We start from the raw sequence: 20,406 nt of genomic DNA, 5'->3' as shown, positions 1-20,406 counted from the left end.
AGTCTTGATGGACCCCCGCGAGGAGCGAGCTGCCCGTCGGGGCTGCCCAGCTGTCTCTCTCCTCCACGGCTCTGGCGGTCGGGGCACCGTCAGGCCATTTCTGCGTTGTGTCCTGGTGACGGGGGCCAGGGAGAAGGGTCGGCACCGCCCAGCCCAGGAGTCTGCACACGCGGGGCGCGGGCTGTTTCCTCTTGCTTTGGACTGAGATTCCAGCCCCGGGTGCCCGAGGTGTGCGGGACACCGATGCCCTCAGATGTCCCAGGGGTGTGCCAGGGTCAAGATGACCGGAGGCGGGAGGCCGAGAACAAGACCAGGGGGCCGGACGTGACGAAGACCAGGAGCAGCAGCTTGACGCTGCCTGGCGGGCTGCTTGCTGGGGGCTGCCCAGCCCGCTCTGAGGCCAGCTCAAGGCGGGTGGCGGACGGTCTCCTCGGGGTTACGCCCCCATTCTCTCTGCTCAGTGGCCGGGGATCTGAAATGAAGTGCTTGCACGTGGGGCTCCTGCCTGCTCACTGGCTCCTGGCAGGGGCCGGGGCACAGGCCTGTCCCGCTAACACTGTGGCCTGCAGCGGTGGCCTAAGCAGGGCCAAGTGGAGCGAATGCCCAGAGGAGGGAGGGCTTTTCCCAGCCGCTCGGCCCAACCCCTCTGGAGCTGGGCTGGCGTGTGCGGCGCTGGGCGTGCCCAGAGAGGAGAAGTTGCCGGGGGTGGGAGGCTGGTTCTCCTCTTGATCTGCTGGTGCCATGTCCAGGGTCCTGGGAAGGTTGAGATGCCCACCCTGGCCTTCAAGGTAACAGGACAGGTGGGCAGACAAGAGGCTATATCCAGGTGGACCACAGGCCTCTCTTACGCTCCAACGGCTGAAGGCCCCACCCAGCCACAGGAGAGGAGCCGGACTAGACCCTGCTGAAAACAGCCCCCCCTCTTGAGCCTCACCCAGCCCCACTTGAACCCCCGCTCACTGGCCACACAGCCTGGGGCGAAGTGTTCCCCCACGGTGACCCTATCTGCAAAATGAACAGGTGGTTCCCACTTCACACGGAACAAGGTGTCAGTGCAAAGGCAAGGGGCTGCAAGATGAGTCCACAAAGGAGACAGGCGAGTCTGGGGTGCTCTCCTGGGGGAGCAGAGGACGTGCCTCAGCAAGGCCCTGCACAGCTGTCTCAGGGAGGGGAACTAGCACAGTGCATAGGTGCACGCCTGCTTGGGGAGACACCCCACCCCCCACCTGCAGGACTCAGGGTAGACCAGCATGTACCAGGAATGTAGGGGGCGGGGGTCCTGCATAAGCCAGGAGTTTGAAAGCAAAGACTTTGGAGACTTTGGAGGTGTAGGGAGGACCGTGGAAGTATCTAGAAGGCAGACCCAGCATCTGATTAGGGGATCTGGAGGAAAGGGCTAGTGCTCAACCTTCAGTTAGCTGAGTGGCCAGTACAGAAAGGTGCTGTTGGTTTTGGGGTGTCACTCTACATTCCCACCTGCCACAGGCAGATTTGGGGACCTTGCTCTCGAGGCTCCTCCCTGTCCTCCACTCCCAAACCTCTTCTGGGGCCCCCACGAGTGCCAGTGGCACAAGCTGGTTTCCTAATTTTCTCTGCATGGTCTACTTCAGAGAGCCGAGACCCGGATTGAGTGAAATTATTTTTTTGCTAAATATGCTTCATGGTACTTGACGCAGAGGAAGCTTCCGCAGACGTGAGCTCGTTCCTTCTGGAGGCCTCATTTCCAGCCAGCTCAGAAGATGCTGCTGGCCCCAGGCTGGCCCCACGTGCCGGGCCATTCCACGCTGGGCTTCCCCCTAGATCTTGCGTGGTGAGGGCTTGAGAGATGGCTGGTCCTCGAGTGCCCCCCTACCTCTGCTCAGGAAAGAAGCCCCTTAAACATCCTCTCCAGTGGCCTTCGGGGAGTCTGCCTGAACCCCTCTTTCAGTGCTGCCTCCCTGGTGTCCAGGTGAGCCCAATACACCGTGTCTGGAGGTGTGACCCGCCTTTTTGTTGGTACTTTGTCAGATGCAAGTTGGGGGAGACTCACGGGCATCCTAGGGTGCGGCGTGAACAGGGGCGTCTGCAAAGGAAACCACAGCGTAAGAGGCGGGGTCAAGTCCAGAGCCGCCTCAGACAGACGCCCCACCTGGAAGGACACAGGCCTGACGCTCCCTTTAAGTATCATTAGTTCTGACGATTAGAATCACATGCTCTGTCCAGAAGCTGTTGCCAGGGAGAAAGCCGAGGGGCGGGAGGCAGGGACGCTGGAGTCACGGGCTGAGCTCAAGCCCCGCCGCCCCTCTGCGGCTGTGAGGGGGACGTCTGCCAGCGCCTACACCCTCAGTGGTAAATGGGATGAAATGCTCCCCACGTGGGCGCTGCAGGGCGCATGTGGAATCATCCTCCAACATCCTCAGCAGCACCTGGGGCCCTGGGACGCTCTCTCGGGGTCTCCTTCCCACCATCATCTGCTGTGGCTAAACGAGATGCCAGTGAGCCTGGACGCCAGGGAGGCGCTGGTGTTGTGACTAAGCAGTCATGTGTGGGAAGGGGCACCCCATCAGCTTAGGAGCTTTGAGCAGGAGAAAGGGCTAGAATAGTGGTACTTACTGTTCCAGGTAGTCCAGGGGGCCCGGCTGGACCGACCTCACCCTGGATGGAAAAACAGAAAATAGATGACACTTTGTCCTCCTGTCAAGTCCGCTTATCCCCAGACAACAGAATCACCCACCCTGCATCTACCTGGATGATGGATGGAGGATGGATGGATGGTGGATGGGTGGATGGATGGAGGATGGATGGATGGAGGATGGATGGACGATGAGTAGATGGTGGATGGATGAATGAAAGATGGATGATGGTGGATGGATGGCGGATGGATGGATGATGGATGGTGGATGGATGATGGATAGACGATGAGTAGAGGATGGAGGATGGATGGATGGATGGATGGATGGATGGAGGATGGATGGAGGATGGATGATGGATGGAGGGTGGATGGATGGATGGATGGATGATGGATGGATGGATGGATGGATGGAGGATGGATGGTGGATGGATGATGGATAGACGATGAGTAGAGGATGGAGGATGGATGGATGGATGGATGGATGGATGGATGGATGGATGATGGATGGAGGATGGATGGAGGATGGATGGATAAAAAAGAAGGGAGGGGCCTCCCCTGGTGGCGCAGCGGCTGAGCGCTGGGCTGTGAGGTTGCCTGCAACCTCTGCAGCACCGGTTCATTCCCCGGCTGCTGGCGAGGGTCCCACAAAAAAAAAAAAAAAAAAGAAGGGCGGGAAGGAGGAAGACGGAAAATAGACATAACCGACCGGCGCTAGGCAGATGGATGAGTGATGGACAGCAATAGATCCCGAATTATAAAATATTTTCAACACACAGCAACCTATGTTTTGAGAGGTCGCTAGGTGACTTAGACATTCACACGGCCGTAACTACTGTGCGTGAGGAAATAAAGGGAGCCCCACACCTCGTCACGTTGAGGACATCACTGCTTCCCACCTACCGGAGCCGCAGGCAGGGTTGCTCCCCCAAACCAGGCCCAGAGCACCAGGCCCAGAGCTCCAAGCCCAGAGCTCCCTGAGAGCCTCCTCTGGGGCCTGCCCTTCCCTTTGAAGGGGAAAGATGTTCTCGGGGCTGAGGGCACCATCCTACACTCCTGTGAGCAGCACAGAGGGGCTGACTCTCTAAGCTTGCGCCCCAACTCTACCACTTCTACATTGTTTTGCCTCTTTGTTGGTTTTCCTCTTCGCAGGATGAGGCTCCTGGGACAGACAACTGGCCACAGAGCACAGGGGCCGAGTGGGCCACGCTTGGCACAGCAGGCCAAGGAGGGAGGCGACCACATGACCCTGAGCGGGCTGGGAGCACAGCAGGGCGCGTTCTGGCCTCCTTTACTCTCCTTAGAAGAGCCTAGAAGATAGGCCACTTCAGGAATAAGGAAACCGAAGCCTAGAGACGCCCATTCCCCTGCCCCGAGTCACACGGCCGGCACATGCCGAGCCCGGGCCGGAACTCGGTCGAGGCCGGCAGGAAGGAGGAAGCTGCCCTCATCGCGCTCCAGAAGATTTGCAAAGACAAAGGCCGCCCAGTGCCGTCTGCACCACCCGCTCCCCGGTTCTCTGTGACACCTGGGCTCACGCTCCGCACCAACCCGCCCCGGCCGGCTCACGCACCAGCCCTGACAGGCGCCCACGTCAGAGTCGGCGGCTCCCCAGTTCACTGTGTAAACGGGTGTCCGAGAGGAGCCTTCGCGGGGAGACCATGCCCCCAACCCGGGGAACAAGGGGCCCCGGGGCTGGCGCAGGCACGGGCGGGGCTCTCTGACGCGACCAGGGGCCTAGGACCGCAGGGCCCCCTTTAAGGGGCCTGGGCTCGGCCGTTCTTGGGAGCCTGTTACGCCTCCCTTCAGGCCTGCGGGGCGCCAGTGCCCACAGCAGGTGGCGGGGAGGAGAGGGCTGGGGGCAGGGCCGGAGGGGCCCTATAGGCACAGTCAGAAGGGGCACCGGTGCATCGGTGTCTGATTCTGCCCCCCTTGGCCTGCACTGTCCCTACACCTTTCTCTGGAGGAGGAGAAAGGAGACCAGACTCTTCGGAAGCCTGCCCAGGGTTCTGTCCTGGCCCTGGCAATTCTGCCAAAGCAATAAAGAGGGCTTTATGGTCTCTCTGAGTCCTTTGCATCCTGGAAATGAGATTCTCAAATGAAAATTGCGTCTCTGGCAAGTGCGCGCGCGGGCCCGGCTGCGCGGCCTCCCCACGAGCCCTTTCCACGCCAGACGCCACTTAGGTCGCCGGCCGCCTGCGGCAAAGCCCTAAGTTGTCAGCCCGCGGCGGGGGTCGGAGCCCCTCCCAGAACAAGGGAGCACAAGGGAACAGGGGCAAGCGGCGGAGTCACCCTGAGAAGGACGTGCGGACCCCGCGCAGGGGCCCGGGGCGAGCCGTGTGGAAGGGGGCGCACCAGGCCCCTGGGACAGAGGGTCCCCAGGCCCCAGATCCCAGCCTCCAGCCAGCGGGTGCACGGAGCTGCCGGGGCCAGGACACTGGAGATCCAGGGCCCGGCGCAGCCCCCCGAGCCTCTCCTGCAGCCTGGAGGAGGGTCCGCCTCCCCCCAGGCCCCTCATCTGTACAGTGCACGGCCATCAGCAGCAGGGACCCCAGAGCTCGGCCTCCCCGCTGCAGGCAGCACCCACACATGCAGAGGGGAGCCCTGGGCAGCAGCTCCTACCTTGTCTCCTCGGTCACCTTTCAGTCCCGGGAGCCCCAGGCCGCCTTTCTCTCCCTGGGGAAAAGATGACCTGTCACCCCGGGCAACTGAGCAGCACCCGGGGGAGACGCTGCCTTTCCTGGGGGGCGACGGCTGCACAGACCCCATTCCTCCAACGCCCTCACCTGGCAGAGAGCGCACCGAGGCGGCCCCAGGAGTCCTGGGGACTAAGTAGATGCACCGGCTCCCCAGGCGGCAGCCCCCAGGTGACCCCGCCCACCCGGCCCTCTGCAACTTCAGGGGGACAGCCCACCCTCTCCAGGGCCCACTCAAGGCCGCCACCTCCCGGTCCAGCTCACAGACCAGAGCTATCTGCCCCCTCCCCCACTTTTCTCATCTTTGAGCTCCGGAGAAGGCCCCTTGAACCCCAGTCAAACCAGCTAGCCCCCCAAAAGACTCCCAAGGGGGCTGCTCTCCCCAGGCTCAGGTGAGGGGCCCCAGAGGAAAGGCTGTGGGTCACTTACCTGTTCCCCCTTCTCTCCCCTCAGGCCCGGGAGTCCTGGCGCACCTGGCAGACCTGCGGCTCCCTGGGGGACAGGGGCGCTGTTGAGCCAGGTTGTGGGGCCACTGCCCCTGCTCCCGCTTTCCAGCCCCCAGAGGTCTCGGACTTAGTGGAGGTGATGGGGCAGCCAAGGGAATTGCCATTGGGGCGTCCCCAGGCTCTCCCCACTTGTGCCTCCCTCCCGCTCGGTGTCTCACTCCTGGCCCAGCAGCTCTCAGGCGCGGCCACGCCTCGCTCTCCCCAACACGCCCCCAGTCTGAGTTAGGGGCTCCCCAAGCCCGCCCTCGCCGGCTCGTCGCTCAACGCACCTCGCACAGGTGCACCAGGTCATGCTGGTGGCCCCCCGCCCCCCACCGCCACGGACACGGAGGACTTGCTGACTATGGGGTGGGTCACTGAATGTGTGAACTGAACGCCACACGCCCCAGGGACCCCTAGAACAAGTCCTCGCAGACGCTGGGGAACAGGGGGTGGAGCGCATGGGCCTTCGGGCAAGTGACACCAACAGACCTTCTCTCCGGGCTGGCCTGCCAGACCTTGCTCCCCAACTTCACCCTGGAGACAGAACAGACACCCCATCATTTTCCCTGCACACTCTCTTTGGGGTACCCCCACGTCCACATCAGGGGGTCCAGGGCCACAATAGCGGGCTCCATCCAGTCCCACTGCAGTGATTTTGGGTCGTGTGCATCTTTTTAAACGAACACGAATGTCGGTTCTTACGCTGTGAAGGCCCCCGGAGCTGTGCGCCCCCAAGGGCGTGCTGGGGTCCTAGAGTCTGGACTCCAGGAATGGGGAGCCCAGGGGCCGGGGGAGCACTTCTCCACGGTGACAGACAGCTGGGGGGGCAGGGCTGAGAGCTCTTGCGCTTCCACGGGGCCTCTAAAGGCTTCGAGGCACGGAGCGGGGCCCAGCCTCTCGCCAGCCAGCGGGGGCGTCCTGCTCATTTCGAGGGACCGTTAGCCAGGAGGGGGGAAGGCAGGAAGGAGGGAGGGCCCCAGTGCCCCTGGCTTGCGGGACCCACGCCTCCCCGCTCCTGGGTGCCCGGGGCTGTGACCCTCCCGTCATCCCCCCAGCCAGCGGGCCCCATGCTCCATCCCGGGGGGTCTGCAGCCCCGACACCGCTTGGATGACAGGAGGGCAGGCGGGGGGTGCGTACCCGAGGGCCGGGCTTCCCAGGAAGGCCGTCGTAGCCTCTGTCCCCGGGCTCCCCCTGGAAGGAAGCAGCAGGACAGTGAGGGCCAGTGGCCGGTGGTGCAGTGCGGGGGGAGGGAGCGGCGGGCGGAAGCTCCTGAGTCCCGGGGGACCCAGAGGGCCGCCACCACCTCGCAGCCCCACGTGCAGCAGCTGGGCGGGCAGGTGCGCCTGCGCCCGAGGCCTGGATGGGGCAGAGCTGGGAGGGGCCCGGAGAACGCGAGCCCCCGGCTGCCCTGGGCCTAGTCTTCTGAGCCGAGGTGGGTGGAGAACAGTCACGTAAAATGCAAGGAAGTGAACTGAAATTCCTCATTCTGCGTGAAAGACGAGTTTCTAGCTCTGCTCACTGACGAGAATGAGGAACCGTCACCGCTGCCTGCACGCCCGTGGCCGCGGCCGGCCCCCCTGGGCGACGGGGCCCAAGCTCAGCTCAGGCCTGCGGCTGGCGGCTCTCCACCGCCCGTCGGCGCCGCCCACGCCCCCTGCGCCTGGAAGCCAGGGTGTTTGCCCTCCAGCGCCAGCGTCCTCACAAGGAGAACCTCAGGAAGACGTTGTTTTCATTTTCTCAAGTTTTGTTGATTTGCCAGATACTGACTTGTGGGGTTGAGCGAGCACAGCCTCGCCCCTCTGTGCACGCTCGCCCTCCCCCGCCCTCCCCCTGCGCTCCGGGCCGTGTCCCAGAGCGGTTTACAAGTATGTTAGCAAGAGTGTCTGCAAGGTTCTCTTCCTCACAAACAAAATAAATGCAAATTTTTAAGATTCAAAATGAACCCACGCCCCTGCACCCCTGGGCTCCTGCGCTGACGCCCGGCGCCTGCACCCTCCCCAAGGCGGGCATCTCCGCCGCCCGCGGCCCAGGCCGCCCGTGCAGTTTAATCCCCCAGCAGGGACGCATCTCCCTGGCTCTGCCTCCGCGGGTCCTCTCCTCATGCACCCCGTGAATACCCACCTTGGGTCCTGGCAGGCCCGGAGGTCCATGCAGCCCATCCTTTCCCGGGGACCCCTGGCCAAGACGGGGAGACACAGACGCATGAGGGCAGGCCGGGGAAGCACCAGCTTAGCGAGGACTGATTCTGCAGCCAGAGGCTGGGAACCCCTTCTTATCAGAGGCGCTCGTGGCCTTATCCATGGGGCCAGGTCCACTTGCACGTTTCCCTGGGATGGGGATGGGTCTGCCCCTCTGGCCCCTGCCAGCCCCCAGCGGCCCGGAAGTGTGGGCGGGCAAGCGGGTGGTTGGCTGGACCTGGTTCTGAAGGTCCCATTGCCACGTCCAGCTGCCAGGGGAGGAGACAAGCCAGGCCCAGAAGCAGCATGAGGACCACAGCCTGACCCAGGCCTCTGGGAAGATCGGCTTTCCCAGGAAGCCGATCTCTCCACGCAGGCCCCAGGGCCCCAGGCTCGCCAGGCCGTCCACTGCTTCTCTGTGCCCTCATCACAGGTCGGAGGCTCAGGGGCCGCCCCTGCCATCCTGTCCTGCAGAGCCGAGGCCGAGAGGCCAGGAGACAGACACCCACTGTGCCAGGCGGGTGTTGGCTGAGCACAGGCCTTGGAAGAAAGGACAAGCTCCTGGCCCAGGTCATCTTGGCTTAGGGTGAGAACAGGAGGCCCGTGGCCTTGTCCTGGGCCGGCCATGGCCCAGCCCTTGGCCCTCTCTCTCTACGTGTCCCTCCTGGACAAACACAAAGGACTTTGACTTTTTCTCTGGGTAAGGAGAGCAAAGGGGCAGAGAGAGGGCACCCCAGTTGGCACCCCAGCTGCAGTCACGGGGGCAAAGCCGGAAGCCAGGGCCCAGGAAGGCCCCTGAGGAAAGGCCTGGTCCTGGGGCCTGGGGGTGAGCAGCAGCGCGTCCCGTGGAAGGCCCCTGGATGGAAAGGCGGGAAGCCGGGGGGTCACTCACCGCCTGCCCAGGGTGCCCGGGTTTTCCCGGGAAGCCGATCTCTCCAGGAAGACCCTGTAAAGGGAACCGCAGGGCACGGTGAGTCTGGCTTCCTGGGCATCGGCCCCTTCATCCCGCGCCTCCCTGGCCAGGCCCAGGCCTCTGGCTCCATGAGGAACCCAGTGTGGACGCATCTGGGAGCCAACGCGTCCCCACGCTGGCCTGGTCCGCAGCGGCCACCCGCCCCACACTCATCTCCACTGGCTGGGGTGGCGGGGCCCCCTCCTCTGCCCACACCAGGCTGCCTCCCCCAGCAGGGGTCCCTGACCCCACTGCCCTCTGCAAGGTTGCCCAGCAAGGTTGCCCATTGCACCCAAAGTTGGGGAGAGGAAACACGGACAACGCCCCGCCCCGGCCTGCTGCACCCCTCACGGCCAAACCACGAAAGGGCGACCAGGCTCCCTGGACAGTGCTGCAAGCAGCTGCTCCCTGTGCTGGGGCTCGGGGCTGAGCGCCCAGGGCCTGGGCTCGGCCAGGGCGGGACCCCTGCCGACACCCCAGCACTGGGCCTGGACAGAGACAAACCAAAGATGCGCCTGCCCTAAGTTCCCTGTAAGAGAAAGTCCAAGCCAGTCTTACCGGGGGGCCTCCGGGTCCAGGCGGGCCTGGGATGCCAGGGGAGCCTGGAGGTCCCTGCAAAGGAAGAGGGTGGAGGGTTACAACACCACAGCCCCTCGAGAGGCTCCTCTGGGCTGGGGGCAGGGGCTGACGTCAGCAGCGTCACGGCTTCTTTTCAAACAGAAAGGAACAGGAGCAGAAAGAAAAGACCGAAAATCAAATTGTAAAAGATTCCTTCTGAGGCGACACAGAGAACGGCTGTTGGCTCTTCGACTCTGCGGCCTGCGGACGTGCGGCGTGCACACAGCGGGGCGGCCAGGAATGAGGCCCCAGAGCAGGGGTGCAGCCCTAGTGGGCGGGGAATCTGGGGTGAAGGGCAGGACCATAGGTCTGCGGGAGGGCCAAGAAAAAGCACGTGTCACAGTTCTGCAGACAACTCTCCCGACAGCAAATCTTCTCCACCCCACCCCCTCTTCACTGAAGGAGCTTGGACGTGTGACCTCACGCGGGTCTTGGGGCACAGGTGTATGAATCAGCCTCTGCGTGTGTGAGTCCCGCCTCTCACCCCACCGTCAAGCCCTTCCCTGATTTCCCCACCCCTTCTCCCTTCCCTTCCAGTAACCACTGTTTTGTTCTTCGAGCCTAAAGGCTTGTTTTTGTTTTATTTGTTCATTTATTCTTTATCTACCGCATATGAGTGACATCGCATCGTCTGTCTGTCCCTATCTGGCTCCTCGCCCTACATTCTGTCCCCTCTGGGTCCGCCCAAGTTGCAAACGGCAGGGTCACAACTTCATTGTTCACAGCTGAGTAATATTCCACCAGTCCATAGACTGATGCATTTGCCCGCGGGGCAGCACTTAGATTATTTCCCTGTCTTGGGGGTTGTGAACAACACTGTGATGAATACGGGGGCACAAACATTTCTCCGAATGACTGGGTTTCTGTTTTTTTGGTGTTCTTTGGAGAAACACGCAGCAGTGGGATCACCGAGTCACATAATACACTTATTTTTAATTTTTAGAGGCCCCCATGCTCTTCTCCACAGCGGTGGCACCAGGGACGACCCCAGCAGTGCGCGCCGGCCCCGTCTCTCCTGTCCTGGCCAGTGCTCGCTCCTTGTCTTTAGATGAAGTAAGTCATTCTGCAGAGACCCGTCCGGCCCACCACAGGGACCCAGATTCACAATCAGTCTAGTCATTCCTTCCCGGTGCTTATGCGCCGCACCCAGGAGGCAGGCGCTGCCCCTCGGTGTACCTGGGTCACCTGCACCGCCGTGGCGACTGCAGGGAGGGCGGGGGAGGGAGCGCGTGGCAGAGAGTCTCTGCCAGAAAGCGGCAAGTGCTCGGGAAGCCATCAGCACAGGCCAGGGGGTGGCCCGGATTCCTGCAGGGAGAAGGGGGGTGGCTCTGAGGGGCTCCTGTGGGGAAGAGGCCAGGAGAAGGGGCAGCGGGCAGCGGCAGGGAGCCAGGCGCAGCGGGAGTGGGGAGGCCTAGGCTGGGGGCACGGCCGAGCTCCATCTGGGAATAGGGGCCGGCTGGGTGGGGCGGGGCCGGAGCCGGGGCCTCCCAGAGCCGGGTCAGGAGGCTCCATCTCCAGGGCAGGCCTCGGACAGGCGCGCGCTGAGTTTCCCGCGAGCACTCAGCGAAGCAGCCAGCAGCCTGGAGCGGGCCGGAGGGCCAGGGCGGGCCTGGGTGACAGGCCGGCCAGCCGGTGAGGCAGGAGGGGAGGTGGGCCTGAGCGTTCCCGACAGGCCCACCCAAGGCCATCGCAGCACAGCCGGTCCCTCCGCGGGTGAGGCCCTCCGCGGCCCATTCCTGCCCAGTGCTGCCCTGTGTTGGCAGTGGCCTCCCCGGCCCGTCCCCTGCATCGCGGCCAGCGGCAGAGCAGACCTCGCCAGGGCCTCTGTGGCTCAGGGGTCTCCCCTCCCTTCCCATCTGCGATGTTCCTCCTCTCTGCCATTTTCACTAGTCCCCCAGGGGAACGCGCGCCCTCCTGGGGTCACCTGAGCACAGGCCCTGGAGCCAGAGGCCCCTCTTGTCCCTGCATCTCTGGGGGAGCCCAGCTCGGGCAGGTGGACCAAGGAAGTCAAGGACTTGAACCCCCCGTGCCACTAGAGGGCGATACACGCCAACAAATGGCAAGACTGTGCGCAGCGTCCACTCTCGGCCCCCTGGGGGCGCGCGGCAGCCAGCAGCGGGCTTGGACTTCGGGCAGTTGGGACGCGGACACTTGGGCAGCACCTGGTTTTCTCTGTAGCTCTGCCAGGCCCCGTGAATCTTTGGGGGTGTCTATTGGGGGACATTTGCTTGCAGCAGGATCAATTGAAGGTCCAGGCAGAGCTGGACAGTGACCTGCACAGGGACCGGCCAGGCTCCTCCCTGGTGACTGCAGCGGAGGAGGGTCAGCGCACAGCTGTCCTCTCAGGGGTCCCGCGGGCCAGCCTGGGACACCGTGGCCAGGCTCTCCGTAAGTGCGGGGACGCCTGTCCAGGCCCTGAGGCCAGGTCTTGGTGAGGATCCGCTGCAGTCACAGGAGCAAGAGCAAACCCTGTGTGGCAGTTGGCCCACCCCCCGCGGAGGCCACCAGCAAAGACAGAGCAGCGGGGACGTGGCTGGAGAGGCTGGAAAGCGGCCTCCACGGGCCGCACAGGGCAGCGAGCTGCCTCCAGCCTCCTCTACACGGGTGGGCAGTGCCTGCAGGCCCAGGTGGAAATGTCAGGGTAGTGGTCAGGGACCAGATGCCTCTTGCCAGAGCCCTGCTCGGGAGGCCCCAGCAGCCGGGCAGGGGCACATGGAGGCGGAGGGGGCCGAGGGCGCAGGAGCTCTGCTCGGACCGGCCACCTGCAGGGGGCTACGTCCAGCCTCCTCCAGGCCACCAGGCACCTCGGGCAGAGTGGACCTCAGCTCTGCTTTGTCAAATCGTCTCCTGTACAAATGTCCACTATTTGTCATTCTGACTTGCTTTACTGCACAGAACTCCCTGTGCAGTAAACTCCTTCCATTTGGCTGTAAATGGCAGCTTTTCACCCTCCTTATGACTGAGTAGTATTCCAGACAGTGGCGGAACCACATCTTGCTCCAGCCCTCGCTGCTACTGACAACAGCCAAGCGACGGCACGGCTCCGTGCCCGCGGACACAGGCATGGACGAGCTCACGGTGTGGACTCACCACGGGGCGCTACTCAGCGATCAAAAAATGAGCTCTTACAGCTCGCCACAGCGTGTTGGGCTCACGGAGACAACTCGCAGACCGGGAGGGTGAGCTCGGGGCCTCCAGGAGCTCAGTGTGCCTTAGGCCCGAGCCCTGGGAGAGCAGGGCCTCCTGGCCAAACGTCCCTGCGCCAGCCCAGCCCCAGCCCTGCTGGGCCCCGCACACACGCCCGCAGGAGGCTGGTCACTGCACGCTGGAGAACCAGAGCAGGAGACTTCGACCTTCACAAGGTTTTTGACCAAGGAGAACCGGCCTGTCTGCTAGTCTAGCATTGGAATTAAAGATGGGCTAGGGTAGCGACACGGTCAGGTTTTACGCTGCTGGCCTCCGTGGCTGTCACCTGCGGCCTTGGAGGCAGGAGGCATGTAGGATCATGGGCACGGAGCACGCAGGCCTGAGGGTGGACACCTGGAGTGTGGTGTGGGGCTGCGTGAGTGGGCACAGCTGAGCCTGGACGCTGGGGCTACAGGGCGGAGTCGCATACAGAGGACAGCTGCAGCAGAGGACGCACGACTAAGAGGAAGAGACCACAAGAGAACGCCAAAGCCAAAGAGTGAAGATTCTTGGGGGGCTAGCCAGCCCCCCAGCCCCCCTGCCTGCCCTGCGCCTGGCTGCCTCACTACAAATGGCGTAGAAAGATCAAAGCCTGGAAAACCCACCGAGGGCTCCAGGACTGTCCTTTATCCGCTGCTCAAGTTGGTCGAGAACCTGCCCAGTGCCTGCCTTCCCAAGCAGATGGCAAACCAGAAGTTTATTTTGAGGGGACCGTTAGCTTTGTTGGTGGTGGTAGGGATGGCATAAAGAGATGAGGGACAGGGCCTGGGGCAAGATGGCCGAGGTCCAATGCCAGGTCACCTGGGGCTGCCTGCGCTGGCGCAGATACTGGGCCTTGGGGGTGCAGACCACCCGCCTCCAGGGCCTCCGTCCCTCCGTCCCAATGCCTCAGGGGCTGGATTAATAAGGGTGTGTGAACTCACCCAGCATGGGGGAGGCTTCCCAGGTGTGAGTTCACTCTCTTATCACAGATAAAAACATAACAAAATAACTAATTAATCTAATTATTAATGAGTGTGACAAATTACCACTAGACCTAAATGTTCACAACAAAATGATGACTGTTTTAATTATGACTAATGAAAACAACCAAGTAATGAGTCTACTTATTAATTAACTGATCAGGCTAATTATCGTTAATGAACAGCACTTGATCCTTCTAATCCGCTCGTGACTAAACAGCTCTCTAGCGGGCCTGGGAATTAGGGGATGCTGCATAAATAACCAACGAGCCTATTATCATTAATAAGGGAATGGCAAATAATCATTCCCAGTAACCACCTCGCTCCAGTGGAGGTGGATTTATGAAAGTGCCTGGAACCTGAGGCTGCATGAGAAGGACTTGCATACATGAGCGCAGCCGTCACACCCCGCACCTGCACACACGGGCTTTGGAGGAGGTGTCCAAGGTCCTCCCTCCAGGATGCGGCTCTCGGGGTGCAGCGGCAAGGACTGCCAACCGGGGGGTTCTGGGCAGCGGCCCAGGCCTGGCAGCCCCTGGCCTGCCTCTGCTCTGGCTGCATTCCCACCTTCAGTGGGACTTTCATCCGCCCGACATCTGGACAGTCACCCAGACTGCAGCACCCGACACCGGACCACGCCACACCCCGCCTTTCGTTTCTCCAAAAGGCAGAGGATGCTGGAGCCACCAGCTGTGACACAGGCCGCCACCATCCACCAGGTGGATCTTTCAGCTCGAAAGGCACAGGGAGCGTGTCTGGCAGGACGCCAGGGCCCCAGGGGCTCACTCGTGTGCTGAGGAGGTGGTGCTGACTCGTCCCGTTACAGACGGGGCTAATTCATCTCTGAGCCAGTGTCGCTACATCTCCCGGCGAGAAGCGTTCTTCTCTCGCGGGTGGTTCTCAAGTGGGCGGTTCTCAAGAACGGACACAGTGACACGGACACACTGACGGCAGCAGGAGCGAACAGGTTTGCGTCCACCAGGTTGCGATCAGTCCATGCAGGAGCCGGCTCTGAGCCCCGGAGAATGTCTCAGAGTGCCTGTTTCTGGCAAGACCCTGCCCTGGAAACCCCAATATTCACATCTACAGCGCCCAGCTCAATGCCCAGCACTCCCTCAGCAGCTGCCCGGCACTTAGCTGAAGGGCAGTGACTTCAAAACTAAAAATGAAAGAATGAAACATGCATTCCCAGGAGCGCACAGAGGGCAGCAGGGAAACTGTTGCTGGAGCTGTTTGATGGCGGAGCACTCATGCCGATGTTTTCGGAAACGCAGAAGCTTTGCTCACGGGAAAGCCCGGTGATGCAGCGCACACGCAGGCACTCTATGTGGCACCGTTAACACACAGCGCCACGTGCGTGTAACTCCAGGAAGGCAAGCTCGGGGGTCCAGTCTCCACTCCCCACCCCTGCCCTGTCCTGACCGGGTGCCCGGGGCTGAGCCCCGGCCGCCAGCACCTCTCTGCCCCGCGTCTGCCGCAGCAGGCAGTGAGCACCTGGAGCAGTGATGTCAGCGGCGTCCTCTGCTGGCACCTCCCTGCCAACACCTGGCGGGAGGTCTGGCGTCCACCGTGGGAGCAGGTGCACAGGTGGGGCGTCCAGGGCGGGGGGCCCAGGGCGGAGCCAGGGGAGGAAGGGCAGGAGGGAGGGCAACGAGCCCTCACCCTCCTCCTCGAGCTTGGCGAGTGACCGCCTGAGAACTGCCCGCCCGGTCTCCGCAGGGCACTGCTGCAGAGGGGCAGGCAAAGCGCTTACCTGCGGGCCCAGCGCTCCAGGGGTCCCGGGGGTGCCCACGTCACCTTTCTTCCCCTGGGGGCAGAAGACAAGGCAAAATTAGCAGGCGGGCAGGCGCCGTCCACCCAGAGGGGCTCTAATCACAGCTTCGGGGGCGACGTCAGTTTTATTTCCCAAACACCCTGATGAACAGATTTGCCCCCAGACACCCTGCAAACCGTTGCGGGGGTGCTCCAGGGTCGTAGTGGGGAGTGGGGGAGGCCTGACCTTGGGGGCTGCGGATCCCAGCTGGTAACTTCGAGGGATTAGGGAACTCGTGGCCCCACGTTCAAAAGGCGCAGAGAGGCTCGCCTGGGAGAAGGCCCAGCCCCGCCCGCAGCGCCTTCCTTCCAGGCAACCAACGCTCCTGAACTCTGGGGTCCCTTTGGTGAGGCTCCTGCGGAAAGGCAGGCCCCGCCCACCACCCTCCTGTGCACACACACACTTGTTTGACTTTGCAAACTGCCTGACGTCTGGGGAGGCTTCCCGGAGGAGGGCTGCTGAGGACCCACACGGCGTGGCCCGGCCGGCTGCTCTGGAAGCCGCGGGTGGATGGAGCGGGGCTGCCGGGCAGCGGTGGACGCCACCGTGACCCACCCCGGCCGGCTGCCCCTGCCCTCCTCTCCCGGCCCTGGCAGGGGCGCCGCCTTCACCTTCTGCCCATCGCCTCACTTTACCCAGCTTTACCCTGCTGGTGTGTGTCCTTGAACACAAACCGGGTCCTGCTCCCACCCCAACCCGCCACTTCCCGAACCGCTCCAGTGCGGGGCTCGAGGCCCCGCCCCGGGCTCCGTCCATGCTCGCACCTCCATCCCTTCGGCTGCCCCCTTTCTCCAGCCAGCCGGACCTCCACTGCCTTGACCTTGACCCCACCCCGACTTCCCTTGACTTTCCCTCTGCCTGGATGCTCTTGGGGGCAGCCTGAGGACCAGTCCCAACAGCAAGCTGCTCTCTGCCCAGCATCTTCTCCCCCGTCACCCCCATCCCACCCCCAAAGCCCCCACCCCTCCCCAGCACCCCACTCCTCCATCCAGGGCCTTCTCCAGCCCCCCAGCCGAGAACACCCTCTGCCTGTGGCCCGCGGCCTCCCCTGCTGCTCACTCCATCTCTCCCTGCAGGCTCAGGCCTCCTGCAGACAGGGCCTGGCCCTGTTCTCATCCTCGGCCACCTCCGTCTGGGGCCCGAGACATGCCTGCGCCTGCAGGACTCCGCATGTCAGGGGCCACATGGACAAGCTGCCCCTCGGGAGGGAGCAGGCCCGAGCACGCCAGCGGGGACAGCAGACAGTGGCCAGGAGAGGCCAGGCTAAGAAGGGAAGCTGCGGCCAGCTGTGTCCTGACTCAGGGAGACTGAGGAGGACCCCCCGGGCCACACCCCAACCCAGGAGGTGCGGCGAGGTCAGAACAGGCGACTCAACACAGGAGGTGAAATTCCAAATGCGATCACAAAGCATGTGTCTCGTTGGGGGGCACTTTGTCTGCACCTGAGGCTGCGCTGGTGAACGTGAACGCCGGGGCTGAATCGGAGGGCGCAGGGCTGCCAGCCCCTTCCTCAGGGAGCTGAGAGCAGACGCCCTCCAAGGACTTCCGGGCCATGCCACGGAGTCGCTGGGTATTCGTGAGATAAACCCTCTCCTGGGGTCACTGGAAAGGCCGGGTGAGTACATCAGACCAGGCCCCGGCCAGCGGTCACCCTGGTCACAGGAAAGCTGTGTGAAACGAGGGAGCACAGTCGTGGGCAGGAAAGGATCCGAGAGCAGGACCTGGATGGGGACCCCCATCCGGGCCATGGGCACCCCTGGCGAGGGAGCGGGGCGGCTACGCCAACCCACGGGAGCAGCGTCACGTTCCCTAGCCCAGGTGAGCCGGCGCCTGATGGGGGTGTGCGAGGCGTAGCGGCTCCTGCCACCCGGGCTGCGGGGCTCCTGCGGCGGCCTGACTGATACTCCACGGACACCGACGGCGGTGACAGGGTTTGCAGAGGGCGTGGATGAGTCAGGAGGCGCTCCCCGGCCAGCGAGGGGAAACACTGACCCAGAGAAGGACTGTGGGCAGGGAGGAGAGGTGGGGCGAGAAAATGGTGGGGAGCAAGGCACCCCGAGACCCCAACACCCCTTGAGCTTTATAGCAAGGAGGAGAAAGACAAGGAGGCCAGAGGCCATGGAAGAAAGGGCCGGAATGCGGATCACGGGGTGCAAGGCAGCCCCTCCTCCCCAAAGGCATCCCCTTTCTGGGTGATGTCGCATCCCCCAGAAACACTCGGCAGCGGCTCTCCCATCAGGCCTGGGGCCTGGGTTCACACTCTCCCCCCACAGCACCTGGGGCGTCTCCAGCCCCGCTAAGCCCTCTTGCTTCTTGCCACCACGGCCCAGACCCTTCCAGACTTTTCTGGACCAACCTATGCTGCAGGTTATTTTTCCGAAAGGGTGAAAGCAGCTCTGTTGACATCATTCCCGCCTCAAAAACAGTCGGAGACCACTCCTTCTCTCAGAGACACCCCAAGCTGCGAGCACGGCAGCTGCCAGCCCGGGGAGTCTGATCTGCCTTTTCCACGCCCTGTCCCTGCTCCCAGCCCCTAAGCAACAGCTCAAGTCAGCGGCTTAGCTGTGCCCCAAACACCCCCTTCAGGTTTCTGGCTTCTGGACTGGCCCACAGCACCGTCTGTATGTAAGAGCCAGCGCCGCCTCCACTTGTCAAAAGCACAGGCCTGCCCGTGCCACCTCGCCCACAACATCCTGCAATGACAGGAAATAATGGCCAACATGGCTGGAACATATTTGAGAGATAAGTTCCCTGGCGCTTCCCCAGAGTTAATGGGTTGGAGCTACCAGGGTTGGGGTGTCAGGTTCCGTGCAAGTGATTACGCGGCGGGGCTGCCAACTACCGTGAAAGGGAGTCGATGTGCCCTTTCGCCAGCTCCCTGACGATGGCATGAGGGGGAGAGCGCCACGTCTAAGGTGGATGACGGGGGAGCAGCCACTGATCTCGCTGAGTCCTCGTTTCCTCAAGTGGAAAATTACAATCATTGTAATTATCAAAGACAACAGTGGAAGACACAGCTCGGATCCGAGGAGGTGACTGATGAGTTTAATGAAAGTGTCACGCAGCTGGAACAGATGCTTGGAGATTGAGGAGGAAGGTGATGAGGGCTCCGATAAGGACGACAGTTGCAGCAGTAAACTAGCTCTTTGGAGTCCTCGTCGTGGGGGAGAGACCACATGTCAAATAAATCCAGGTTCAAAACCCCTGGCGGGGCCATGAGGATTAAATGGGATCAAGCCCAGAAAGTGCTTAGCATGGTGTCCGCCATTCGGAGACATCCAGTAGTGGTGGTGGTGGTCATGGTGGAGGTGACGACTTTCAATTCATTCTGATGGTGGTGGCGATGGTGCTGCTGATGGTGGTGATGATGGTGGTGATGATGGTGGGGGTGCTGGTGCCGATGACAGCGGCGGTGCTGGTGAAGGGGGTAGTGCCGGTGCTGGAGAGAGCAGCAGCCGCGCAACCTCCGCATTTTGGAGCTATAACTGGCTGTGGACATTTGCGAAGTACTGGCAAGGGCAGGTTTTGCAGCAATAAGAACTGTGTTACTACCAATGAGCCTGTTTCTTGTCATTTTTCTTTTCCTCTCTTTTAAATTGCTACCCGACGCGGTATCTGGATAAGCGCGTGTAATTTGTCACGAGGGTAGATTTTTCAATTCATTCTGAATGTCAGGATGCTGAGCAGGACTGATCTCCCAGGGCTGCCGGGCTGCCCGTGGAGAAGAGGAAGCCCATAAATTCAGATCAGCAATTCTTCCAGCCAGGAGGCGCTCACCCAGCCAGGTGAGGGGCCATTAGCAGATAAAGCGATTGCTTGTGCGAGTGGTTCTAATATGGGCCGTATGGTCTTTTGCTCAGTTCCTGTTCTCGTGCCTCCAAATGTCAAACAAGATTATTTTCTACTGGTTCGAGCTGAACCCAGGTGCTTAGGGGCAGCCTGGAGTGGCCTGATATAAACCCTGGCTCCGTGCCAGGAGATGAATCAAATGGCAACCTGTGACCCGCACCGGCCTTGGCCATCTGCAGAGCAGGGAGAGGCCAGAGAAAGGGCTTCACACATTGAAAAGTAAAACAAATCCAAAGCAGGTTGCCACTGACAAACGACTGCCCATGTTTCTCTCCTGGAATCTACTACAAATCAGAGCTGATGGGCCTGAGAGCTTTTGGCAACATGAGACCCTTGACTCCAACAGCCAGAGAACAAGGCACAGTGTGTGCTACGCAGCCACAGAACCAGCCGGCCTGTCCCAAGGAGCTGCTCTCTCCACGCGCCCACCACAGGGCTGCCGAAGCCTCGTTTAGAATTCGGGTGCATTCAAACACACACGTGCACACACACATGTAAACGGACACACACAAACATGTGCGTGTAATGGGCAGGTGTGTGTTTCACTGCGCGCATGCATTTGCATGTCCATATGCACATGTGACCCGATGCATGTGCACTCACATGCATTCACGTGTACACGTGTGCACACATTCGTATGCTCATGCACACTCGTGCACTCACACACCACTGAAGGGATTGAGCCAGGCAGACCCGAGTGCCAGTCCCTGCCCCAGCATTTATAATCGGTGTGACACGGGGTAGCCTTGGGGTTTGCAGAATGGAGTTCAAACTGCCCTGCCTTACGGAACCCTTGATGAGCTCCACACGCCACCTAGGTGAGCCCCGGCTCTGCACTGCTTGTCCAGGCAACGTTATCTCCTCCCTAGTGCACATTCAGTTTATTCCTGCACAGGTGGAACCTGTTTAAAATGTGCTAAGAGCAATGGCACGCGCTGAGACATCCAGGATCGCTGTGGTGAGACATCCAGGATCGCTGCATCTCAAGTGCGACGGGCTGTGATAGCCGGTCTTGGTCCTCCCAGGAAGTTAAGGCTGGGGTGCGGCCAGATGTTTA

General features: G+C 61.9%; 1 protein-coding gene across 1 annotated transcript in view; it reads right to left on the bottom strand.

Moving 5' to 3' along the window:
* Positions 1-20,406, bottom strand: part of COL22A1 (collagen type XXII alpha 1 chain) — a gene marked incomplete at its 5' end in the record, with an annotated part of 143,579 nt that overhangs the window by 66,076 nt on the left and 57,097 nt on the right. Inside the window, 10 exons of the mRNA XM_084229743.1 lie at positions 2,030-2,062; positions 2,593-2,634; positions 5,231-5,284; positions 5,734-5,796; positions 6,282-6,326; positions 6,931-6,984; positions 7,915-7,968; positions 8,863-8,916; positions 9,481-9,534; positions 15,442-15,495. Coding sequence (XP_084085869.1) covers positions 2,030-2,062; positions 2,593-2,634; positions 5,231-5,284; positions 5,734-5,796; positions 6,282-6,326; positions 6,931-6,984; positions 7,915-7,968; positions 8,863-8,916; positions 9,481-9,534; positions 15,442-15,495 — 507 coding nt within the window. The remainder of the gene's footprint in view (positions 1-2,029; positions 2,063-2,592; positions 2,635-5,230; positions 5,285-5,733; positions 5,797-6,281; positions 6,327-6,930; positions 6,985-7,914; positions 7,969-8,862; positions 8,917-9,480; positions 9,535-15,441; positions 15,496-20,406) is intronic.

This window comes from Talpa europaea (genome assembly GCF_964194135.1).
Source record: "Talpa europaea genome assembly, chromosome: 3".
Classification (NCBI taxonomy): domain Eukaryota; kingdom Metazoa; phylum Chordata; class Mammalia; order Eulipotyphla; family Talpidae; genus Talpa; species Talpa europaea.
The sequence above is the reverse complement of the archived record's forward strand: the minus strand, read 5'-3'. Positions and strand labels throughout refer to the sequence as shown.